Here is a 21,196-nt window from a genome sequence, read left to right as displayed (position 1 = left end):
GCAGCCTGTCTGTGATTCTCCGCTTTCAACCTTTACTTAGAGTCATTCTTTAGGGTTACACGCTGTTAGGTTTGTGGAAGACTGCACTTTAGTCTGAATTTGTTAGGTAAATAGCCAAACTCCTGTCACTCTGCATGTGGTGGAATCTTTCTGTTGCACGTCCTCTCTGTGCTCATTATGCTGTGAATGACTGCCCAAATGTGCCTTTTAAACAAGTAAATATTTGCTGTTGCCTTGAGATCACCAACTAAAGTTATTTTACAAGCACAACCATATCCAACAGAGTACATTTAGACTGTTTATCATTGGATTAACTATACTGACTCAGAATTAATTATCTTAACAGCAATCTTCTACAGAATTGGTACTGTGTGTGAAAATGGCCATTTTGAATGTAACAAAAGCTATAACTCATCGCAATTTTGATTGTTTTGTTGTTAGCATGGTCTTGTTTTTTTAAACTTATCTGGAAGGAAAGAATTCTTTGTCCCTTTCTTTAAAATGATTAGTCACCGCTGCCATGTCTTTTGCCATTCAGGCACTTTTGCAGTACTGTTGTGGTTGTGGGCTGCAAAAGAAAGACATGGGTTTGGACAGATCTTCCGTCCACTCGTCTCCCCTGAGAGGTTACAAAACAGAGATTGTCTCACTGTTTCTCAGACTCTGAATAAAAGTAATACAGAAAAGATAAAGTGCAACTGATTAAAAACAAAATGCAGCAAATGTGCCAGCTGGACATAGAAGAAAGAATACCTTACATGTCACCAAGCACTGTACTGTTTTAGTCTCTCTTGCTCAGAATGAAGCATTGAGAAAACATCCTGTTGGCCACTTCCTGCCTCTTCTCCCTTAACTTCCTGTTTATGCAACTTTTATGACTCCCCAAACAGAAAATGTTTCAGTCTTACATGATAGGGTCAAACGTACCTGGTCGGGCTGGTTAGAGTAGTTATTCCTGTCATAGTGTCTGTTGGCAAACTGAAGCAGACGCTCGCTTTGTTTTGGCATGAGCTTGCACTGTTGTGTTGTCCGCCTGCCATCTGAACGTCTGCCTCCCGTATCACCTGACATTTATGTTTGATGTGCTCCCTTCCCTCTGGCTCAGGTAGGCGTTGTATTCACGGGGTGGCAGCCCCTAGCTAGCTTGCTTTCCTTATCTATTCTCATTTTCTCTTGTCCTGTTAATCAACTTTCAAGTAGGAAGGGAGAGTAAGGTTTCAACCCCGTCTTGAAACTGAATAATATCATGATACTGAAACTTATAAAAGCAGTGCTCCCTAAATAGACATCCGACAGAGACGCACAGCTAAAGCGTGCAGACTGTGCTGTGTAATGCTTTAATTCACATGTGACGTGCCGTTTTGGTCACATGGTTGTTGGTAGTTGTTGGCTTACTTTAACACTTTCACAGGCTTTCTTTCTCCTTTTTATCCATTTCTTTTCTTAAATTCTCACGTTGGTTAGCCAAACAAACCTAATGAAAGTAAAATCGCATCCTCCTCGTCATATGTCTCATCCACCCTACAGTATCCTGCCAAATAAAAATCACACACAGCAGCAGCAGCGAATATGACACACTAATTATACCTGCTCTGATCGTTCTACATGGTAATAATAGTTAAATTGTTCAAAATATCCACTTAGATGTGTACTGCCTGGAGTTTGATCTCAGCAGAGATAAGCAGGCCAGTTTTCTGCTACTGATGATGAATCTTGTGTTAGAGGCTTTGACTTGTAGGTTGTTGAGCAGCATTCCTCTATATGGCTGCACCAGGGTAATGACTGCCTTCCTGCTTCCCAGTCTTGTAAACATAGCATGGAAAAGCTAGCTTAGCACTTTCTCCTGTCTGCTGCTGAAAAAAAAACATGTTTGGACTGCTTCTGCGGTTCCCGCTGTCTTAACAGAAGGAATGTCTGTAAATGTCGAATGCTCCGGAGAACGTGAGAGTGTATCAAAGAGGGGAGGGGAGGGGGGGGGGCACATTAGCTGAAAGTGTTCACAGATGTTAGTGAAAGTTCATCAGCTCTGTGCTCGTGAGTGGAAAAATATTTTCCTGAAAAGCCCCTGGTAGACACCGGAAGCATGAGGTCCAGTGCTTCCTTCTGCCTTATTTACTTGTGCGTTTGTGGCCTTGAGCATTGGAGCCGGTGTTCGAATGAGAGAAGCCCCCCACAGAAATCAAGCTCAGACACATGCGCTGCCTTAACGGTGCCTCTGCGCCACACACACACGTTTGAATACGCTTTTTGTATGTCTCTCTTTATATTAGGAATTTGCTGTTGGCTGTGGGAGTTGTTCCCCCTCGGTGATGAAGTCCTACTGTCATGTGTAGCTTTCCCCTCTGTACGGGTCATCAGATGGTATTTTGCTGCTGAAAATAATTGCTGGGTGTGTCTTCGCGGAGCAGCTGCTTTTGTCCAGTAGCACCGTGTCTACAGTAATCCTGGCAGGCAGTGGTGACCTTGGCAAGGCCATGTTGAATTGAAATACACACCAGCTATTTTGTAATAACTACAGTTCTGCCAAGTCATACCCTCTTTCCTCTCTTCACGGTTCTGGCTGATTGGCTTGAAGACCGACATAAACAGTGCCTGCCAGCCCCTCCTTTCCTCAGGGGCAGCTGGGTAATGACAGAAAAGTCACCCACTGCTACCTACAACTCTGTTGTGCGCTAAGCTGCGCTCAGTGTTTGTGAGCAAGTGTGCCGTTTGTTTGAGAGATTTGTCTTGTCTTGGGCATGGAAAGAGAACATTCTGGAAAAAGGGCAAAATATGTGTTTTGGTGGAAACATTCTGAATCATAGCATTATAGAGTAAGTACTTGCATTCTGCCTTCTCTGAGCCATTATCAGCCCATACATCTGTTTGCTTCTCTGCTGCTCTCAGAGGTCCTGCATTCTATGTTTTGATACAGCTGAATAAAGCCACTGTCTCGGCCATGTTTGTCTCTTTCTGTTATCAGACATCAGATTCTGAAAAAGTGACTGAGCTGCAGCCTGTGAAGACTTTACACTGACTGCAGTTCTAACTGATTCTATAAGCGCAGTATCGTCTGACATAACCATTATGTGCCTTTACAGGCACAGTTAAGTTATAGCTTGTCGACTACCCACTTTGTCCCAGTATATAAGCGCGTCGTGGATTGGATTTATTAACTGAAGTACTATGATTCCTGGTTATATTCCCCCTTTCAGCTTGTTACTGTCGGGCTACTTCCTGTAGGTCAAAGAGCTAACAAACAATTAGACAAAATAGCACCCTGACCTGTGAATTTGGACATTTTTACAGCTCTGTACATTTCATACACGCTGTGTGGTTATTTTAAAAATGCGATGCAGGCTGTCCCCCGTTGTTCTCAGTTACAAACAGCCTCTTCTTCTTCATCTGTGTGCCAGCTTTTTCTGTTGCTTCAGATCAAAGCCTGTGACGGGAACTGTGGATCAAGCACAGAGCATCTTAGACAGTTTCAGTCCCATGCAGGAGAAACTTTGACTTCCAGCAGCATTTTCAGGGCCAACTTTGAATGTTTCAGTTGGACCAACACGTTTTAATTGATTGAAATATTAAAGTTAACGTAAGCGTGCTGTTTACAGAGACTGTGCTTTAACTTCCGCTGTACTCGCACGTAAAATGATCTCTCAAAGAGAATGTTAGTCTACATGTGCTGTTCTGGCAATTCTCAGAGAGAAAGAAGCTATTGTTTGTCTATAATCACACGAAAGCTTATGCACTTTTTTTAATAGAGAGTCATAGTTGCTAAGTTGGCTACAACTAGGAGACGTTTTGAGTCTGCAGATGTGGAGGTAAACCAGGGGCCAGGCAGAGGTGGGAGGACAAACACAATTTGGCACCACTTTACAAAGTAAACTGGTTATCTAAGGCAGTATAAGACCAAAATAAATTCTAATATGTTACTTTATTTATCAGTTGAAAACATATTGATAAGATAAATAAAGACAAATAAAAAAGTCAACATTCTGTCATTCTGACGCTTTTCCACTAAGGTTCCTCGTGGCTTCCTTCAGATACACTTAACAACTACTCTTGCTACAACTGTGAAGTTTTATTTGATGATTAAATGTCACAGAAATAGCTGTGAATGCAAACGTATCTCTCTTTGTTCGGTTTCATGCGGTTTTTAAAACCCGAGCTGAGGAGCGACCCGGTGCTCATTCGGACCTTTCTGTTGCGGACGGTTTCCATCCGGCAGATGGGAGACGGTTTGTCTTGGCTGACGGACTGATCAAGAAATAATACTGAGAGATCGATGAGTGTAGGAGGTTACGGGTGAAGGTGTTCAGGTGATCAGCGTTTAATTTAGTTTCTATGGAGATTGTATGGAATAATGGAACAAAAAGAAGAATGTTTTGGGTTTTTCTTTTATAATTGTAACGAGATGATAAATTCACACATACATTTTATTGTTGTAGCGGCACTAATGTCGCTAACTATTATTCACTCCTCCCACAGGGTTGAACTGAATTAAACTTGTGTGATTGAGCAGGTAGTGGAGTAGTGAATATGTGTCGCTATTGCAACCCAGTGAAATTAACCTCTGCTCACACTCATGTTACAGAGAAACCAGGTCCAGAGAGGAAGCGCATTAAGAAGGAGCCCACTAACACCCGGAAAGCGGGCTTGCCGTTTGGAATGGGGATGCCAGGGATCCGGGCCGGGTACCCCCTCTCTGAGCGGCAGCAGGTGGCCTTGCTCATGCAAATGACAGCTGAAGAGTCCATCAACAGTCCAGGTGCGTGCTTATCATTTAGACCACGTCTTCTGGGGACTGGTGGCGGACAAGGGAAAGGGGATGGGAGTGGAGAGAGCCTATTATGTAGACTGTGTGTGTGGGAGAGCTGTATAGGTGGGCTAAAAGTGAGGCAGATGGGAGATGACTCATAGGGTTGTTTGTTTTGGTTTGTTTTGAGGATCTTGAGCATGTCGCCTGCTGGTTTTTGCCACATCTCAGCCACAGCCTGCTTGTGGAAAGAATCATTTCTGGGCCTTTGGTACCAGCTAATCAACATTAATTCTCATTACAACAACGATTTAAACATATGCTGTCATCTGTTTTCTTTTTCTGTCGAGCAGTGACAGCTAAGAATGTGTTTTTCTCAAATGTGGCATGTACGGAAATGAAAGTAATTTTCCCATCGGTATTGCATTATTGTGGAACCGATGGTGCAGTCTCAGCATTTGAGCCAAAAGACAGCAGACGGCTGAATGCAAGATGCCTTCGAGGACTGTTCTTGTTTACTTGTTATCAAATATCCTTTTTTTTTTGCTTTGAGATGATTATTCATTGAAATTTCTTATGTTCACTCTGAGATTTGGTAGACAAAGTAATTTTCTGGAAATTTATTAGATGTCTAGATTGCCACTATGGCTGCAACCTTGTAATGTCTCTTTTTTTTTTTTTTCTTGGGTCTGACATTTTAGATGGAATAAAATTAGCGAGGCCCTGTGCAGACACTTTTATTTATATGTTAATTCTTTTCTTGTATGCCTGGAGGCATGGACATAGATTAAGTGAGTGTGTTTCAAATATCATTTGGAACAATAGCTGTACAAACTCAATAATGTAAATGTGATAAAGGCTCAAGTTTAATCTTGCAGATGTGATAAAATAGGCTCAAGTAAAGAAGGTCCAGTCTCTGCTGCTGGTTGTTGGTGTGTGATTGCCCCCTTCTGGCTGTAAGCGGCTGAGACGCACGTTCCTTTCTAGCAGCAGCAGAAGTTAACAAAAGACCTAATCGGAGCATGAGATTGTTGTGTTAAAGTGAAACATCCATCTTTCTACTTACAGACACAACACCAAAGCATCAGTCACAGTCCAGTCTGGGTCAGAAGGGAACGCCAAACTCTGCATCTAAAACCAAAGACAAAGTGAATAAACGGAATGAGAGAGGAGAGACCCGACTGCACAGAGCAGCAATCCGCGGAGAGGTACGCCGCATCAAGGAGCTCATCAGTGAGGGAGCTGATGTGAATGTAAAAGACTTTGCAGGTGAGAAGGCCTGTTGTTTATGCTGTGCTGTAGCTGGATGCATCCATTCATACACAGTAGACACTTCTAACACAGCAAGCTTTCTTGTGCCTAGGCTGGACTGCACTGCACGAGGCATGCAACAGGGGGTATTATGATGTGGCCAAGCAGCTGCTGGCAGCGGGAGCAGAGGTCAACACCAAGGGTCTGGATGATGACACCCCTCTACACGATGCTTCCAACAATGGACATTTCAAGGTAAAAGAAAAACCAAGCATAGCCAGCTCGTGTTTAGATGCTCTCAACACCGCTAACGAGGCACTGACGAGTCAAAGAACATTTCGAGGAGGCAAAAATTCCTACAAACGCTGAAGTAATCCAGCCGGGCCAGTTGGTGCCACCTGTGTTTACATTAATGGCTCTGGTCCAAAATCATTGTTCGCGGTGGACTTTGAACATCAGACGATATCGGGCCAACAGATGTCTGAGGGTTGCTGTAAAGTGGGACAGCGCTGCCAAATGTAGTTGTTAATGTACACTGAGCCAAAGCAAAGCTGATCGGATTTAGGGAAACTGGCATATAGCCGCCATTGTTGTTAAGGTTTCGAATGAATGCACAAAGAAATAGCGGGCATGCATAAAATAGGCTAAAATAGATGTCATCAGTCTCCCATAACCACTCCTTGCTGTGCACACATGGATACAGTGAAAATAAAGCATTTAAGAAATCTCAGCTTTTCTGTCTTAAAACACCACTTTCATGTAGCTGAGAGCTGCAAAGGCTGGAGAAAAAGTTTGTTTTGTAAAACATCCCTGTTAATATGGACAGTGCCTTAAAGTTTTCTTTCGTTTCAGGTTGTTAAGCTACTTTTACGATATGGAGGGGACCCACGTCAAAGCAACAGGAGGGGTGAAACACCACTGAAGGTTGCCAACTCCCAAACAATGTTGAATCTGTTGCTTGGGAAAGGCACGTACACCTCGAGTGAAGAAAGTTCATCAGGTTTGTTATGCTAAATCTCCCTGTTCATGTGACTGCTGTGTGAAAGTGTATTTGGCTTTTAAATTGTGTGTTGCTTTCGCTTGTGTTTATGTTCCGCAGAATCTTCAGAGGAGGAAGATGCGCCCTCGTTTGCGCCGTCCAGCTCTGTCGATGGCAATAACACGGACTCTGAGTTTGAGAAGGGCCTGAAGTTAAAAGGGAAAACTGCAGACCCTCCTAAATCTGCCGTCACGCCCGTCAAAGATGAATACGAATTCGATGAGGATGATGAGGAGGAGCGCGTCCCTCCTGTAGACGATAAACATCTCTTGAAAAAAGACTTCAGAAAGGACTCCATAATTAAGACCAACAGCTTCATCTCTATACCCAAGATGGAGGTTAAAACATATTCCAAAAGCAACTCGCTCACACCAAAGAAAACTGTCAGGAGGATCATCTCTGACAGTAACAGTTCAGACGAGGATGATAGGACGTGTTTCACACCAGCGCCCACGCCACGGCAACAAGCCCAGCAAACAAATACCAAGACTAGAGACTCTGGCAGCCTGAGCTCGAAACAACAAAAAGACAAGAATAAAGTCAAAAAGAAACGAAAGAAGGAGAGTAAAAATAACGTCAGTAAAGAAGTCAGATTTGGTAAAGTCAATGACAAATTCTGCACATCTGACTCTGATTGTGGCGATATGGAGAGCGAGGACGACAAAGGCTCAAATAGTATAAAGGACTCCTCTACGATGAACCTTAAAGAATCCCCTGGCTTTAACGCATCCTCCTCGTCTTCCCACGGAAACTTGAACTCTCAGAAACAAGCGCCGTCGTTGGCGGAACAGCATCCGAAACAGTGGAGGACAGATGGCTGGAAGACAGTGTCCTCTCCTACGTGGTCAGATGTCAGTTCTCTCTCCGATTCAGTCAGAACACGGCTTTCCAGCGAGTCCGACTACTCCTCTGCTGACTCCAGTGTGGAGTCAATAAAACAAGTGAAGAGGAAAGCGCAGGAGAACAAAAAGAAAAACAACAACGTGCACAGTAACACTGTAGACAAGAAAAACTCTGACCTTTATAAAAACTCCATTGCAGAGAGCGCCGCCTCCAAAACTGACGTAGATGGTAAAGTCCTGAAAAAGCATAAAGCGAAGCACAAGCATAAAAATAAGGAGAAGGACAAGGCTCCTAGTTTAGTGCTGAATCAAGATATGAATGAGAAATTTGTCAAGAGCTTCTCTTTTGACTTCGATGATTCAAGGCAGAAGTCCTTAATCGTTGAGTCTGAATCGACGCCTGAGAGCAAAGTCAAATTATCCAAACACGAGAAGGACCATTCAAAAAAGGAGGACAGGCTTATGAAAACCAAGTCTGAGGATAAGGACTGGTCTTCTGGAAAAGACTCGCAAAGAACAGCGAAAGAGGAGAAAAACAAGAAAACAAAGGACTTCACCAAGGACAAGACGAATAAGGAGGAGAGGGAGAAGCCTGTGAAATCTGACAAGGAGAGAAATTTCAAGGAGAAGGAGAAACCCAAGGAGGAGAAACAGAAGGCTCACAAAGAGGAGAAGAAGAAAAAGTCCAAGGAGAAGTCCTCCTCAAAGGCTGACAGGAAAAGTGAGCAGAAAGAGGAAAAACATCTTAAGGTGGACAAGGAGAAAAACATCAAGGAGGAGAAGGAGAAATGTAAAAAAGACAAAACTCTGAAGGAGGAGTCGGAGAACGATGGCTACGACATTAACAACCGGTTCCTCAGCCTGGAGGACACTAAGCTCAGTGCATCAGATGACCATCATGACAACTGGGGCTCTGAGATGTCCTCTGACTCTTCCCTCTATGGAGATGACAGCTGGGACGCTCCCGTCAAAGAGGTCAAAGAAGTCAAGGAATATAAATCCAACAACACCGTTAAGCTCATAGTTGAGACTGTTAAGGAGGAGACGAGGAGGAAAGAAAACAAAGTCAAGGACAAGAAATCGGATCACAGCGATAAAAGATCTGAGAAAGAAGCTACTTCTAAGAAGAAGGACAAAGACTCCTCAGAAAAGACAAATGAAAAGAAAAAAGACTGGTCGGAAAAACAAAAGCTAAACTCCAGCCACTCTGTTGACAAAGAAAAGAAGCGGAAAGAGTCGGCAGACATAGTCAAAGACAAAAAAGACAAGGATTCCCTGGACAACAGCAGAGATCGTAAAGACCCGTATGAGCCGTTTATCAAGGACAGAAAAGACCTAAAAATCAAGCAGGAATCTGTAGGAGATGAATATGGCAGTGATACCTTCTTCAAAGACGTTGATGGTGTTGGTAAATCTTGTGATATCAGAGAGCGAAACCACTCTGGAAAGGAGAAAGAGAAGAAGAGTGAGGGAGTGGAGAAGCGAGAAAAGACAAAAGCTGACAAGCACAAAGAGAAGACAAAAGACAGGGGAGCTGATCAGGAGAAAGACAAGAGTGAGCGAAGCTCCACTGAAAAAACTGTCAAGGGAAAAGATGCAGACCGGGGCACCAAAGACAAGAAGGAGGGAGCCAAAGACAAACACAAAGACTCTCACGGCAAAGACAAAGATCGAAAGATGTCTTCAGAACAGACAAAGGACAAGAAAGACAAGGCCTCTCTAGACAAACATGCGGATAGAGAGAGGGATTTCTTGGAAGTTAAGAAAGAGGAGAGAAAGACAGAGAAAATCCGGGAGAAACCTTTTTACGAGATAGACGATATATTCACTGACGAAAGTGATGATGAAGGGGATGGCTACAACAGAGGGGTTGTTCTTGGGTCAGACTCCATCAGAAAAGAGTCGACACCTGATCGGGATGAGCTGGATCATTTCCCCTCGGAAAAAATGAGAAAACCCTCTGCAGAGGCGAAACATAACACAGAAAAGGCAAAGGAACACAAGGAGAAGAAGAAAGATAAGGCCATATTTGACACGGGTAAAGAGAGGAAAGGCTCCCTGGAGAAACACAACAAAGACAAAAAGGATTCAGTCGATGTAAAACATAAGGAAAGGAAAGATAGGATGTCGCTGGACTCCAATCAAGAAAAGAAAAACAAGCAGAAGCTGATGGACAAAAGGGACACGAGTGAAGAGAAGACCAAGAGCAAATATAAAGACAAGCAGGACCACTCGAAGGAAAGGAAGCCCTCAAAAGGCAGTGGTGAGAATGAGAAGTCCCTCTTAGAAAAGCTAGAAGAGGAAGCTATGAATGACTACAAGGATGACTCCAACGATAAGAACAGTGAAATATCCTCAGATAGTTTCACTGATAGAGGTCACGAGCCAGTCCTCACTAGCTACTATGAGCCCATCAGCCTGACTGATATCTCTGAGGGCAGGAGAGACTCGCTGTCCATATCTACTCCACAGGATAAGTTCAGAGAAAAAGAGAGGCATCGACATTCCTCATCCTCCTCATCCAAAAAGAGCCATGACAAGGAGAAAGAAAAAGTAAAAAAGGACAAAGGAGACAAACGGGACAAAACTGGGGAGATCAGAGAGTCCTACAGCCGTAGAGAGAGCCTGCCGTTCGAGAAGGAGCCCATGCCTCTAGAGGCAGACCCTTACACGTTCCCATTCGGGGGTAAGGGAGACGGCGAGGACGACTTCGACAAAACATTGGAATTTGAAAAAGAGATGTCCAAAAAGGACAAAGAGAAAGCAACTGGCATCATCAGTGACCGGATGAAGGACAAAAAGAAGAAGGAGAAACACAAGGAAAAATTGAAGGAGGAGAAGAATAAATACATGGATGGCTTTGGGGCATTTAAACACTCCAAAGAGGATGTGAAGTCGGGCTTGAAAGATAGTCCCCAGGTCACTGTTCTGAAAGACCGCTCAAAAGAACAAAGCCCTAAATTTGATTTGAAAAAAGACAGAAATCGCGACACGCTGGACAAAGACAACAGAGTAGATCACAGTAAATCCAAGGCCAAGGACGAAAATGAAAAGCTCACGCAGGCCAAAGACACGGTGCGGAAAGACAACCGGCCACGTGAAAAACTGCTGGTGGATGATGAAAATCAAATGACAAGTTTTGGTCAGATGTTGAGTCTGAGAGATCAGGAGATCGGAGCACGTCTCAAGAAACAAAAAGAAAAAATGAAGCAGATGGAGAAACTGAGACCCAAGTCAGGGGACCTTAAGCTCAAAGACAAAGCCAAGTCCACAGAGGAAGTACGGAAAAACCGCAGTGAGCTGTCATCAAAGAAATCCAACAGCATGGAGGCTGGTCTAAAAGAGAAGAAACTGAAGGATGTGGGTCTCCCAGCTCAAATGATGTCTCCAGGGAGGAAGTTCCAGCCTACTGACAGTCAGAATTCAAAGGACTGGCTGGCTGGCCACCAAATGAAGGAGAATCTCCCCGCTTCTCCCAGGCCAGATCAAAACAGGCCAACTGGTGTCCCCACACCAACATCCGTGATCTCCTGCCCCAGCTTTGAGGAAGTTATGCAGACTCCACGCACGCCATCCTGCAGTCCAGAGGATTACCACGACATTATGCTGGATGGACTGGACTGCCAAAACTCCTCAGCCATGACTATGTCCATGAATGCCTGCTCCCCATCCTTCTTTGAAAGGTAAGGTATTCAGACTTGCAAGCATACTGCAAGGGTTACTGTTGTGGTCGTTTTGAGCATCTTGTAATCTGCTTTTCTAATGTTTTGTCTCTCTGTAACTCCCAGCAGGTACTCCAACTCCCAGAGTTTCCAGGAAGGCACCTGTCCTACACCTGCAAAGAACCTCCAGCTGCCGCTCGTCAGCCGTTCGGCATCATCTGACGTCCGCAGACCTCTGGAGGACGAGTTCAAAGCTGAGGCTGACAAGTTTCTTCGACAGCAGAGTGATTCGGCTGAATTTGACCCGTCCTCTTCCTCTCAACCCCTGGAAGACAAATCGGCGACAGTGGATGGGTTGGAGTGCTTGTCACCACCCTATTTCTCCCCAATGAGAATGTTGTCTCCCCGCCGGGAGCCGGCACATCCAGCGCCAGATGTGGCAGCAACATCTCTCGATGTGGCCGAGGGGAACGAACACCTTCCTGAGAGTGTGTTCAACAGTTTCTTGCCAAAACCTTCGACACCAGTTCACAGACCAGATCCCCAGGAACCGTGCTTTGACATCGCAGCACCACCAACGCCAGCTCCTGCTGCTTTGCCACCCCTGGATATCGATGACATCTCTGAGCCTCACCACAGTGAGCCAAATCTGGTCCTCTCAGATCTCCCTTCTGTCACAGAAGAACAGGAGCAGGAAGAGGAGGAGGAGGAGGAAGAAGAAGAGGAGGAGGACGATGAGGAAGAAGGCGATATAGATGAGAGAACTGATGGAGACCACTGTGATGTGGAAGAGCCAGAACAAGCAAGAGATCTGTGTCCTTTCTCCCCTCAAGTTGAGGACCCTCTGAGGAAGAGCTGGCCTGCAGAGTCCCCAGACCGGCAGGAGCCAGAGGTCCATCAGCTGTCCCCATCACATTCTGCACCGAACCATGAAGAGAACTGTTTCAATCACAACATGGTGTGGAATCCCGATGTGGACCTTAAGTCCCCCGGCGGGGAGATTGAGGCTGCCGTGTCTAAAATAACCAGCCCTTACTCCCATTCTGACAACGACATGCAACCCCTGCCTGTAGATCCCTCCGTCACCTCCCCATATGCTACCTGGAATAGGTGGCCAAAAGAGGCTGCGGTTGACTTTGATGAGCAGAAGGAGGCTGTGGCTGACATCCCCTCTCCAGAGAGGCCCGACACAGTTATGGATGGGGAACCCAATTATTTAAACACCTCACCGTCCTCCAACAGGCTGGAGTCTTTCTTCCAGGACTGCAGCAAGCCTATCATAGAGGATGGGCACCAGATGGATGCAGAGTCCTCCTGTGCTGAACCAGACAGCAGACCAAGCACACACAGCTTCAGTGATACCCCTGATAGTCACATAGTCCCAGCTGTGGGCCCTGAGCCTGTGGTGCCTTGGGCAGATCCGTTCCCGGCTGATACGGACGAACTGGACGACCTTGGACCGTTCTCTTTGCCTGACCTACCGCTGCCTGACAAGTCGGAGGAAGCCGAGCCTCGAGACTCTGAGCTAGCTGACCACAACAAGATTGTGCCGTCCCACATTAGACACACCATCACAGACAGCGATGACCCGGACATAATGGAGGTAGACCTACCGAGCCTGTCTAAGACTCCATGCCCTGCTAATGACCTCAGTTTAGGGGAATCAGCTGTACCGTCGCCACATAAGACCTTCCAGCAAGAGTTGGAGCCTGAGCCTCAGAGTGTGCCCCCCAACAGCTCTCTCTCTCTTAACCAACAACAGCACAGCATTTTAGAAAGACAACTAGCGTACGGAGGACCCCATGAGTCCGATCCCAATATGCTGTATTCACCTGTAAAACCAGATGCTTGCCAGCAACATCACATCCAGATCCATTCTCTCACTGAGTCGTTGCAGTTACCCCTGGATTCAGTGTCTGCTGTGAAGCCAGAGGTGAGGCAGGGAGAGATGCCGGAGACTGTAGCAGAATCTGCGTCATGCAGTCCTCATCCTCAGCTCACTGTGCCAGTCACCCTCTCCAGCACAGTGGAACCACCAGACACTCAGGAGCCCACATCCAAGCTAATGCCGGTTCCGCCGGCCACTGTGCCCACCACTGTAGATGTCCACAAGAAGGTGGAGGACATCCCTCAAAGAATAACCCGCAATCGCGCCAAGAACAATCCCTCTGCTGTCCCTCCTACCTCCAGCATCATAACCTCATCTGCCGCTGCCACGCCTGTGACGACCAGCCCGGTGGTGAGCATTAATCCAATCCCTACAAGAACCCCAACACCCACCTCAGTCTCTTCCTTCTCAGCCTCGAAGAAAGATAAAGATTCCGGGCTGAGCGTTTCCTCCGCTGCATCCAATTCATCCCCAACAGCGTCTGTAACTTCTTCTGTGACACCTGCAGCTGTTGTTCCCAGCAAAACGCCTAAAGGTCGCCCCCTCCCGGTGGACGAAGAGGACTCTCAGACGCAGCACCCCCGGAAGAGGAAATTTCCGCGTTCTGCCGGGCAGCAAGTCCAGGTGCAGATAGTAAACACAGCCATGCAGCAGACCAGAGAAATGATTCAACAGACTTTAGCCGTTGTAGTCAATGCCATCAAGCTGGATGACATTGAGCCCTACCACAGCGACCGCTCCAACCCTTACTTTGAGTACCTGCAGATCAGGAAGAAGATTGAGGAGAAGAGGAAGATTCTGTGCTACATCACCCCTCAGGCCCCTCAGTGCTACGCTGAGTATGTTACCTACACTGGTTCTTACCTGCTGGATGGCAAGCCCCTCAGCAAGCTTCACATCCCTGTGGTGAGTTATGCTGCCTTTACAAGTTCTCTTTTAGAACCAGCTAAAGTTCGTGAGCAGGTTTCAAACTGTTAGGAGTCAAAGTGAAGTTTGACAGCAGAAAAGCAGAAGACGTGTATATGGAAAGTGTTTATTTTTAAAGCTAATAACCATATCTCACAGTCGAAATGCCTAAGTAGCTATATAATGGTATGTTGTGGTTTTTTGCTCGTCAGATTGCCCCGCCTCCATCGCTGTCAGAACCTTTGAAAGAGCTCTTCCGACAACAGGAGGCTGTAAGAGGGAAGCTCAGGCTGCAGCACAGCATAGAGCGGGTAAGAGATATATACACTGTGGCCATTTGCATGTTTTAAAACGCCTCATTTATTCTCCAGGATCCTGAATTCAGTCGTTGCTCACGCACTCAGCCACGCACATGCTCAGTGAACGCTATGAGCCTCTCTTTGATGACAGATCAAAGCCCTTTTTTTAAAAAAAAAAACACAAATGCAAGTGAAATCTGCATAGTCTCCACTCTTAGGTCGAGCCAGAGTGAATTGCAGACCCGAATCTGTTTCATCTCTGTTTCTAATTTAATAACAATCCTTTCTGTGGCACACGCATGGCAGCTTTGTTGATGAAGAGCCTCATCTACTCGCCTCAAAAACCAGCCAGTCATCCCGATGCTCGGCCTCCTGACTAATGGTTTGTTTTCTCTCTGCTGTGCTTACTGTTCACAGGAGAAACTCATTGTTTCATGCGAGCAGGAGGTCTTAAGGGTCCATTGCAGAGCAGCAAGAACAATAGCCAATCAGGCTGTGCCATTCAGTGCCTGCACCATGCTGTTGGACTCTGAGGTGTACAACATGCCATCTGAGAGCCAGGTAGGGAATATAGCAATGTATACTGGAGCCTGTAGTCTGCAGCCACTTATAACCTGATCCTTTACGTAGTCTGTACTGAACAGTTTGTCCTTTCTTCTCAGGGTGATGAGAACAAATCTGTGAGAGATCGCTTCAACGCACGCCAGTTCATTTCCTGGATACAGGACGTGGACGATAAATACGACCGCATGAAGGTAAATTTTGTCACTTCGTAATGATTCCTTTTTCTGCGCGAAGACAAAGTGTTCCAAGAGGATTTATGGTCTGCTTTTCTTCCTTCAGACATGCTTGTTGATGCGGCAGCAGCACGAAGCAGCCGCCCTCAATGCAGTGCAGAGGATGGAGTGGCAGTTGAAGGTGCAGGAGCTGGACCCGGCAGGGCACAAGTCCCTCTGCGTCAACGAAGTGCCGTCCTTCTACGTGCCCATGGTCGACGTCAACGACGACTTTGTCCTGCTGCCTGCATGACACACCAGTGCTCGCAGATCGAGATTAAACTCCGTCTGAGTCACTTCTTCAAAGAGACTTCGTTGAACAGAACGAATGGAAAGGGCTAGCAAGTTGGAAAGGGGACTTTCTACAGGAAAAAAATTATATTCTCTTGAAAAGGAGTAAAGATGAAAAACTTGCTCTTGATTCCCTTCCGTGAAGAAGGAAAACATGTTTTTACTGGAGGAAAAGAAAATACACAACTTGCACTTTCATCCTCGAAGTTTTTACGCTTTTGTTTGATCAGAGTGTGAGAAGCAGAAACAGTTTTTGCTTTGAGGCTCTGGCGTCGGGACACGACTCCTCAGTGCTCAGTTATGGTGAGACGGGGGACAGAGATTTATTTTCTGCGTTTGTTTTCGGCCCCTTGCCTCAAAACCCACCGCCACTGGGAGGATGTATCAGAGAAGAGCTCTCCCAACAGCAGCGTGGTGCCTGTCCGGAGGGAGCCCTTTAGAAGCAGGGCGGCTCTCGGTCGGCCAGGAGATCTGGACTGAGTCCAGCGAAGACCCGGCGGTAATGAAAGGAGCCACGGTGCATCGTGTGGGTCTTCAATGGCTTCAGGAAGCCTGAAGCCGGCACTGATGTTTTTTTTGGGGGGCTGCAACACCATTTACCCAGAGGGACACCCTCTCTGTTCTTACTGCACAGGGCAGTAGTGAGACAAAGCCTGCAGCAGGTGGGAACACAGCGGAGAGGATGCCCAGCGTCTGAGAGGAAGAGACTGACCCTGCAGCCTCTCGGCCTGGCTTCACAGAGGAGGACGAGCACAGCTCTCTGAGGACAGACCGGAGTGTTCCTCAGCGACTCTGCTCGCTCCGCCACAAACACATCGGAGCGCCATGGACTGCAAAAAACACCACAGGACAACCAGAACAAACAAACAAACCTAACGAATGTTGATATTCAAAGAGACTATTGAGAAAAAACGAGTGGTTTGGCAGGAGGAGAGAAATATTGTTTTTGTCTATTTCTTTACTTGGGCATTTCATTGTTTCTGAGGAAGTGACTTGAAACACTACAGAGCCAATATTAGTTTAATGGAAAAAAAAACAAAAGAAAACAGAAAAAAAAAAGTTGTATTCCGTAAATTATGTACAGTTTTTATATTCGTTAACCAATGTATTCTTGCTGCCTTCTAGATAATTTATTTTGCCACACATTACTGCACAGTTGTAAATAACCTATGTACTGTAATATCACTCAGTTAAGTGTAAAGAAGAAGAAAAAAAAAACCCGAAAAGAAATAAAAAATTATCTTTTTATGTACAGTTCACTTTTGGGCAGCACTTTCCCCTCCCCTTTCATATCCAATGGGCCAAAACGTGTGCACGATTCTGTCAGTATTTGAAAGACTCCAGTGCACAATCGTAAGATCCCATCTCTAGATACAGTCAGCTCACCCTGACGTGAGTCGCCACAACACAAACGGGAAAAACTCTTCTGGATTAAACCGACACACAGCCCCTCAGATGTAGCAGAATAGTTGTTGAGGATTTATTTAAAGTATAAACAGAGGAATATTATTCATTGCTTTACTACACAATTATATCCGAAAAAAAATTTTGAACCAAGAAAATGCCTTTTTCAATGGAAAAAAAAAACAAACAAAAAAAAGGAGAAAAAAAATCGTACTCATCGTTGGGCAAAGTCACATGAGACATATATGGGTGGGCTGAACGTCGGGAGGGGGCGTTAACACGCCAAACCGTCGCAAGTGTCGAATGTTTTCAGATTTCTTTTCTTGCTCGTCTATGATTTACAAAAAAAAAAAAAATTGTAGGTGATTTCCAACTATAACGAAACGTCAAAGCACGGGTCTTTCACGGCTCGTCCCGGCTTTACGCTGAACAGAGGACTCCCGACACGTCATTCTGTCTGCGCCCCTGAGCGAAGAGGTTTGAAGCGCAGCCCGTTCTCTTGGTGCAGTTCCAAATTTCCCCACTGGGAGGCACCAGCGCGTCAGAAAACTCGACCTCGTTTGGCTCGAGTCCTGAGGCCTTTCCCCTCAAATGAGTGTGAGTTTTTTTTTTTAATGTATTTGAATTTTATTACAGCCCAGAGGACGGTCAATGTGCCTCGTGGGGTTCCAGTACGTCACCTGGATCGGTGAATATCTCGCTCCGGTCCCGTCGTAATCCTAATTTTTAATCCGTGTTTAATCTATAAAAGGGGCTCGGCTCGTGCTGTCAGGGATTTTTAATTGTTATTTTCCTTCCCTCCTTATTATCCGGTTGCGTGGTGGCATTTGTCTTAAACGTGTTGTGTCAGGGCCGAGCGGACGGTGATGAGACTTAAATCTTGAATGAACCAAAAAAAAAAAAAAAAAAAAAACATTAACACAAACTGTGGAGGGGTGAACGAAACAGCGTAAAGTTTTTTTTTAATAGTTCAAAAAGAAAAAAAACCCATGGAAATATTGATTTGTGAAGGACTTTTATCGGATCTCTATTTAAGTGTTTTATGTTCTTTGTTTTTTTTTTTGTTTTTAAAAAAAAAAAAAAAAAAAAAGCTTTCCCGACCCAGCACATGGGCTCGCCTTGTCTGTGTGTGAGAGCTGCTCCTGTATCCTGATGGCAATATTATCTGAAACCATGAAGTTATTTCCACCCCCGTCACATTCAGCATAGCTCTGTACGGTATGTCTAGTCTAGTGCAATGGTTGTTGCTAATACACTGTGCAGACAAGGTGGCTAGATGTATAGTCCTGCTTATCTTGGAGGGATACATACATCCTGCTTACATACAAACATATTTAAATACAAATAGCCAGAAATTAGTTGGGTTTTTTTTTGTTCGTTTGTTTTAATTTGGTTGCTTTCTTACAGTTTTTGGGAAGAAGTTCACAGAGTTCTGGTGTGTGTGTGCGTGTGTGTGTTTTCTTTTTAGCTCCGTGTTCGTAGTTTTGAACGTTGTGCTCATCTCTGGCTTTTTTTTTTTTCTTTTTTTTTTTTTTAAATTCCCAGCATGTCAATCACGTTTCTTATCGAGCAGAATGTATCCGGCTAACTATGCCCTGACCCCTGACAACCTCACCCCCTCCGCCGTTGTTTACAAGACGTCATTTCCGTTTCACGTGTCACCCTGTTTTGTAGCGTGTGAAGCTTCACCCGTGCTTCTGTGATCGGTCATTTCTTTGAACTGCAAAGGCTTGAAGTGGCGACATGACTGACAGGCGAACTCTCCCCACCCCCCGACGGGCTGCTGCACAGAAGCAATAGACTAAAACGCGTCCATACACGTCGATCCAACTAGCTAAAAGGCGAACTGAAGGCGGTGGTCAGATGCACAGTAGAGCACTTGGCCGCGGTGGTGCAGATGCGAGCCTGACACCACCTCAGTCAGCAACATATTACCTCTACTCTCCTCACATTCACTCACAATGTTTATTTTAAGAATCGTTTTGGTTGTTTTTCTTTCTTTCTTTCTTTCTTTCTTTCTTCTTACTGGATATAAATACACATACTTGCTATTTTTTCTTTATTTGTATAGAATCACGGTTTGAAGCCTTTCTCTTTTTTTTCTAGTTTTCTTTTGTTTGTTTTTTTTTAATTAAAAAAAACCCAGGCTGTAGCTGTTTCTTTGTTCCTTATTTTTTTTCTAAGAATGGAAAAATGACTAATAAAAAAGCAATGGAGAACTACTCTTTGAATGATGAGAAATAACCTATTTATTATCTTTGTTTTGTTTTTTTTTCCTGACACCTGTGGTATGTTTTGAGTTGAACTTGGTCTCCGCTGTGTAAATTTCCCTCCGTGTAATGCGTGAAAGAGACATACTGTACATAGCTCTGTACATAAGACCTCCCAGGACGTTTTGCACCCTCCTCTTTGTACTAGTCTGAAAAATTGCGTAGAATGTGGGGTTCTAACGGCGACGAGCTGTGTGCGCTCGCTGCAGGTTGATTATGATGTAACAATGTAACATTTTTTTTTTTATTTGTACAATGTAGTTTATTTGTGTACATATTGTTGGAGCAGCTAAAGGGGGTGGGTGGGGGGTGGGGGTTGTTGATGCTATCGTCAGTGCTGTAACAGAACTTTCAGTACTTTCACCTCTAGCTGTTGTTGATTTCCTGCGAGAAAAAGAAAAAAAAAGCAAAGGCAAAAAAAAAAAAAAATCAATGAATAAAAATGGAAATGAGAGAAACTGAAAATGAGTGTAGGATGTGGGGGTGGGGGACTAAAACTGAAAAAGTAAAAATTCTAAATTGTTATTTTCTACCGTTGCATGTACAGAGAGCGCGAGAACTGCTGTTGTTCCTCAGAGATTATGTTCGTTAATAAAACTTTGAAATATTACCAGCTGCTCTCTGGCCTCTTGTTTTCCGCCTCAGCTTTTTCCACGATCAGCCGCTTCGTGGAGTCAGAGTTTAGCCTGTAAGATTTTGAAGATACACCTTAAAAACTAATAATAATAATCCGATTTATTTCTCTCTGCGGATCCGTTAGAGAGATGCATCTGTTCCTGTGGTCGGTGAGAAAGCTTTTTCCTGTCAGCGGGAGATGTGTCACGATCTGAAGGTTTGAGATGACTCATCTGACGTTGCTCCCAAATGTGGCACGTGAACACTCCGCCTGTCATGCCAAAGTCACAACCATTGACTTACAAACAAAAAAAAAGACATTGACATAATTTCACTGGAATATCTCTCTTTAGTCACTGGTCATTTCTTTGTGCTGTATATTGCCAGGAAACAGTTTGCATAATTCTAACTAGCTGGAAAGTCAATATTTGGCACCTTTACTCCTCATCACATCTTTCATTCATCTCTCAGGTCCATCATCTGTCAGGGTTTTCCAGGACCCCCCCCCCCCCCCCCCCCCCCCCTCTATTTCTTAAAGGCGTCACTTTCAGACTCTGTTTATCAGATGTACACAGGTTTTTTTTGTTTGTTTTTGTCTCTCCACTTCATTTGTCCTCCACTTGGCCGGTATCCCCCCCCCCCCCAGCACACCCACACACCATGCTGACATATGTCAAGTTATCGTGTAAAATAGATCCTTGATAATCCTGTTGTTACGTTTTATGCCCGATAAACCGTTAACTTTGGCGTGTTTTGCAGATGCAACTCATGAAATTGGAACAAATAGTATATTTTTGCAACAGGCTCCTAGGAACAAATTTTCCTGTCATGTCGAGTCATGTGCCTTTTTTTCCATCCTCGAATCACTCAAACAGGGAAGCTGCTCTGTCACAGGGTAGCAAAACCTGTTGGAATCAGCTGCTTTAGTTGATGTCATTTCATACAGTTCCACAGCTGTTCCTTGTAACATGGTGACTTGTTGAGTTTTCCTGTTTGTTTGTCATAATAAATACATTTAAAAAAAGCTTTTCTAAAGCCAGAGTCCACCATCTCCACACAGCCGCATCAATCAGATGGAAATAATGGATATCAAACATGTTCCACCCTGCCGTCCTGGAGTGTTGGAAGTCATTGTGATTTTGTGTCCAGGAGAAATAAGATGTCATTCAGGTGTAAAGTTGAGAAATTAAATGTGCTGTTGAACTGCGTCGTCGA

General features: G+C 44.9%; 1 protein-coding gene across 2 annotated transcripts in view; it reads left to right on the top strand.

The window, feature by feature from the left end:
• The window catches only part of ankrd11 (ankyrin repeat domain 11), a 96,514-nt gene extending 76,538 nt beyond the window's left edge, over positions 1-19,976 (top strand). Inside the window, exons 5-14 of one of the 2 annotated variants that reach the window (XM_072380726.1) lie at positions 4,577-4,750; positions 5,807-6,007; positions 6,102-6,244; positions 6,842-6,989; positions 7,089-11,553; positions 11,662-14,326; positions 14,539-14,637; positions 15,043-15,186; positions 15,288-15,380; positions 15,469-19,976. In XM_072380726.1, coding sequence (XP_072236827.1) covers positions 4,577-4,750; positions 5,807-6,007; positions 6,102-6,244; positions 6,842-6,989; positions 7,089-11,553; positions 11,662-14,326; positions 14,539-14,637; positions 15,043-15,186; positions 15,288-15,380; positions 15,469-15,654 — 8,318 coding nt within the window. In that variant the 3' untranslated portion in view covers positions 15,655-19,976. Of the gene's footprint in view, positions 1-4,576; positions 4,751-5,806; positions 6,008-6,101; positions 6,245-6,841; positions 6,990-7,088; positions 11,554-11,658; positions 14,327-14,538; positions 14,638-15,042; positions 15,187-15,287; positions 15,381-15,468 lie in introns of both variants that reach the window. The other variant, XM_072380725.1, reaches the window with a different exon arrangement.
• The last annotated feature ends 1,220 nt before the right edge of the window (positions 19,977-21,196 follow it).

Source organism: Leuresthes tenuis, unplaced genomic scaffold (assembly GCF_036924035.1).
Source record: "Leuresthes tenuis unplaced genomic scaffold, fLeuTen1.0.hap1 SCAF_2, whole genome shotgun sequence".
In the NCBI taxonomy this organism is placed as follows: Eukaryota; Metazoa; Chordata; class Actinopteri; order Atheriniformes; family Atherinopsidae; genus Leuresthes; species Leuresthes tenuis.
Note: the sequence above shows the minus strand (reverse complement) of the source record. Positions and strands in the feature narration are given on the sequence as shown.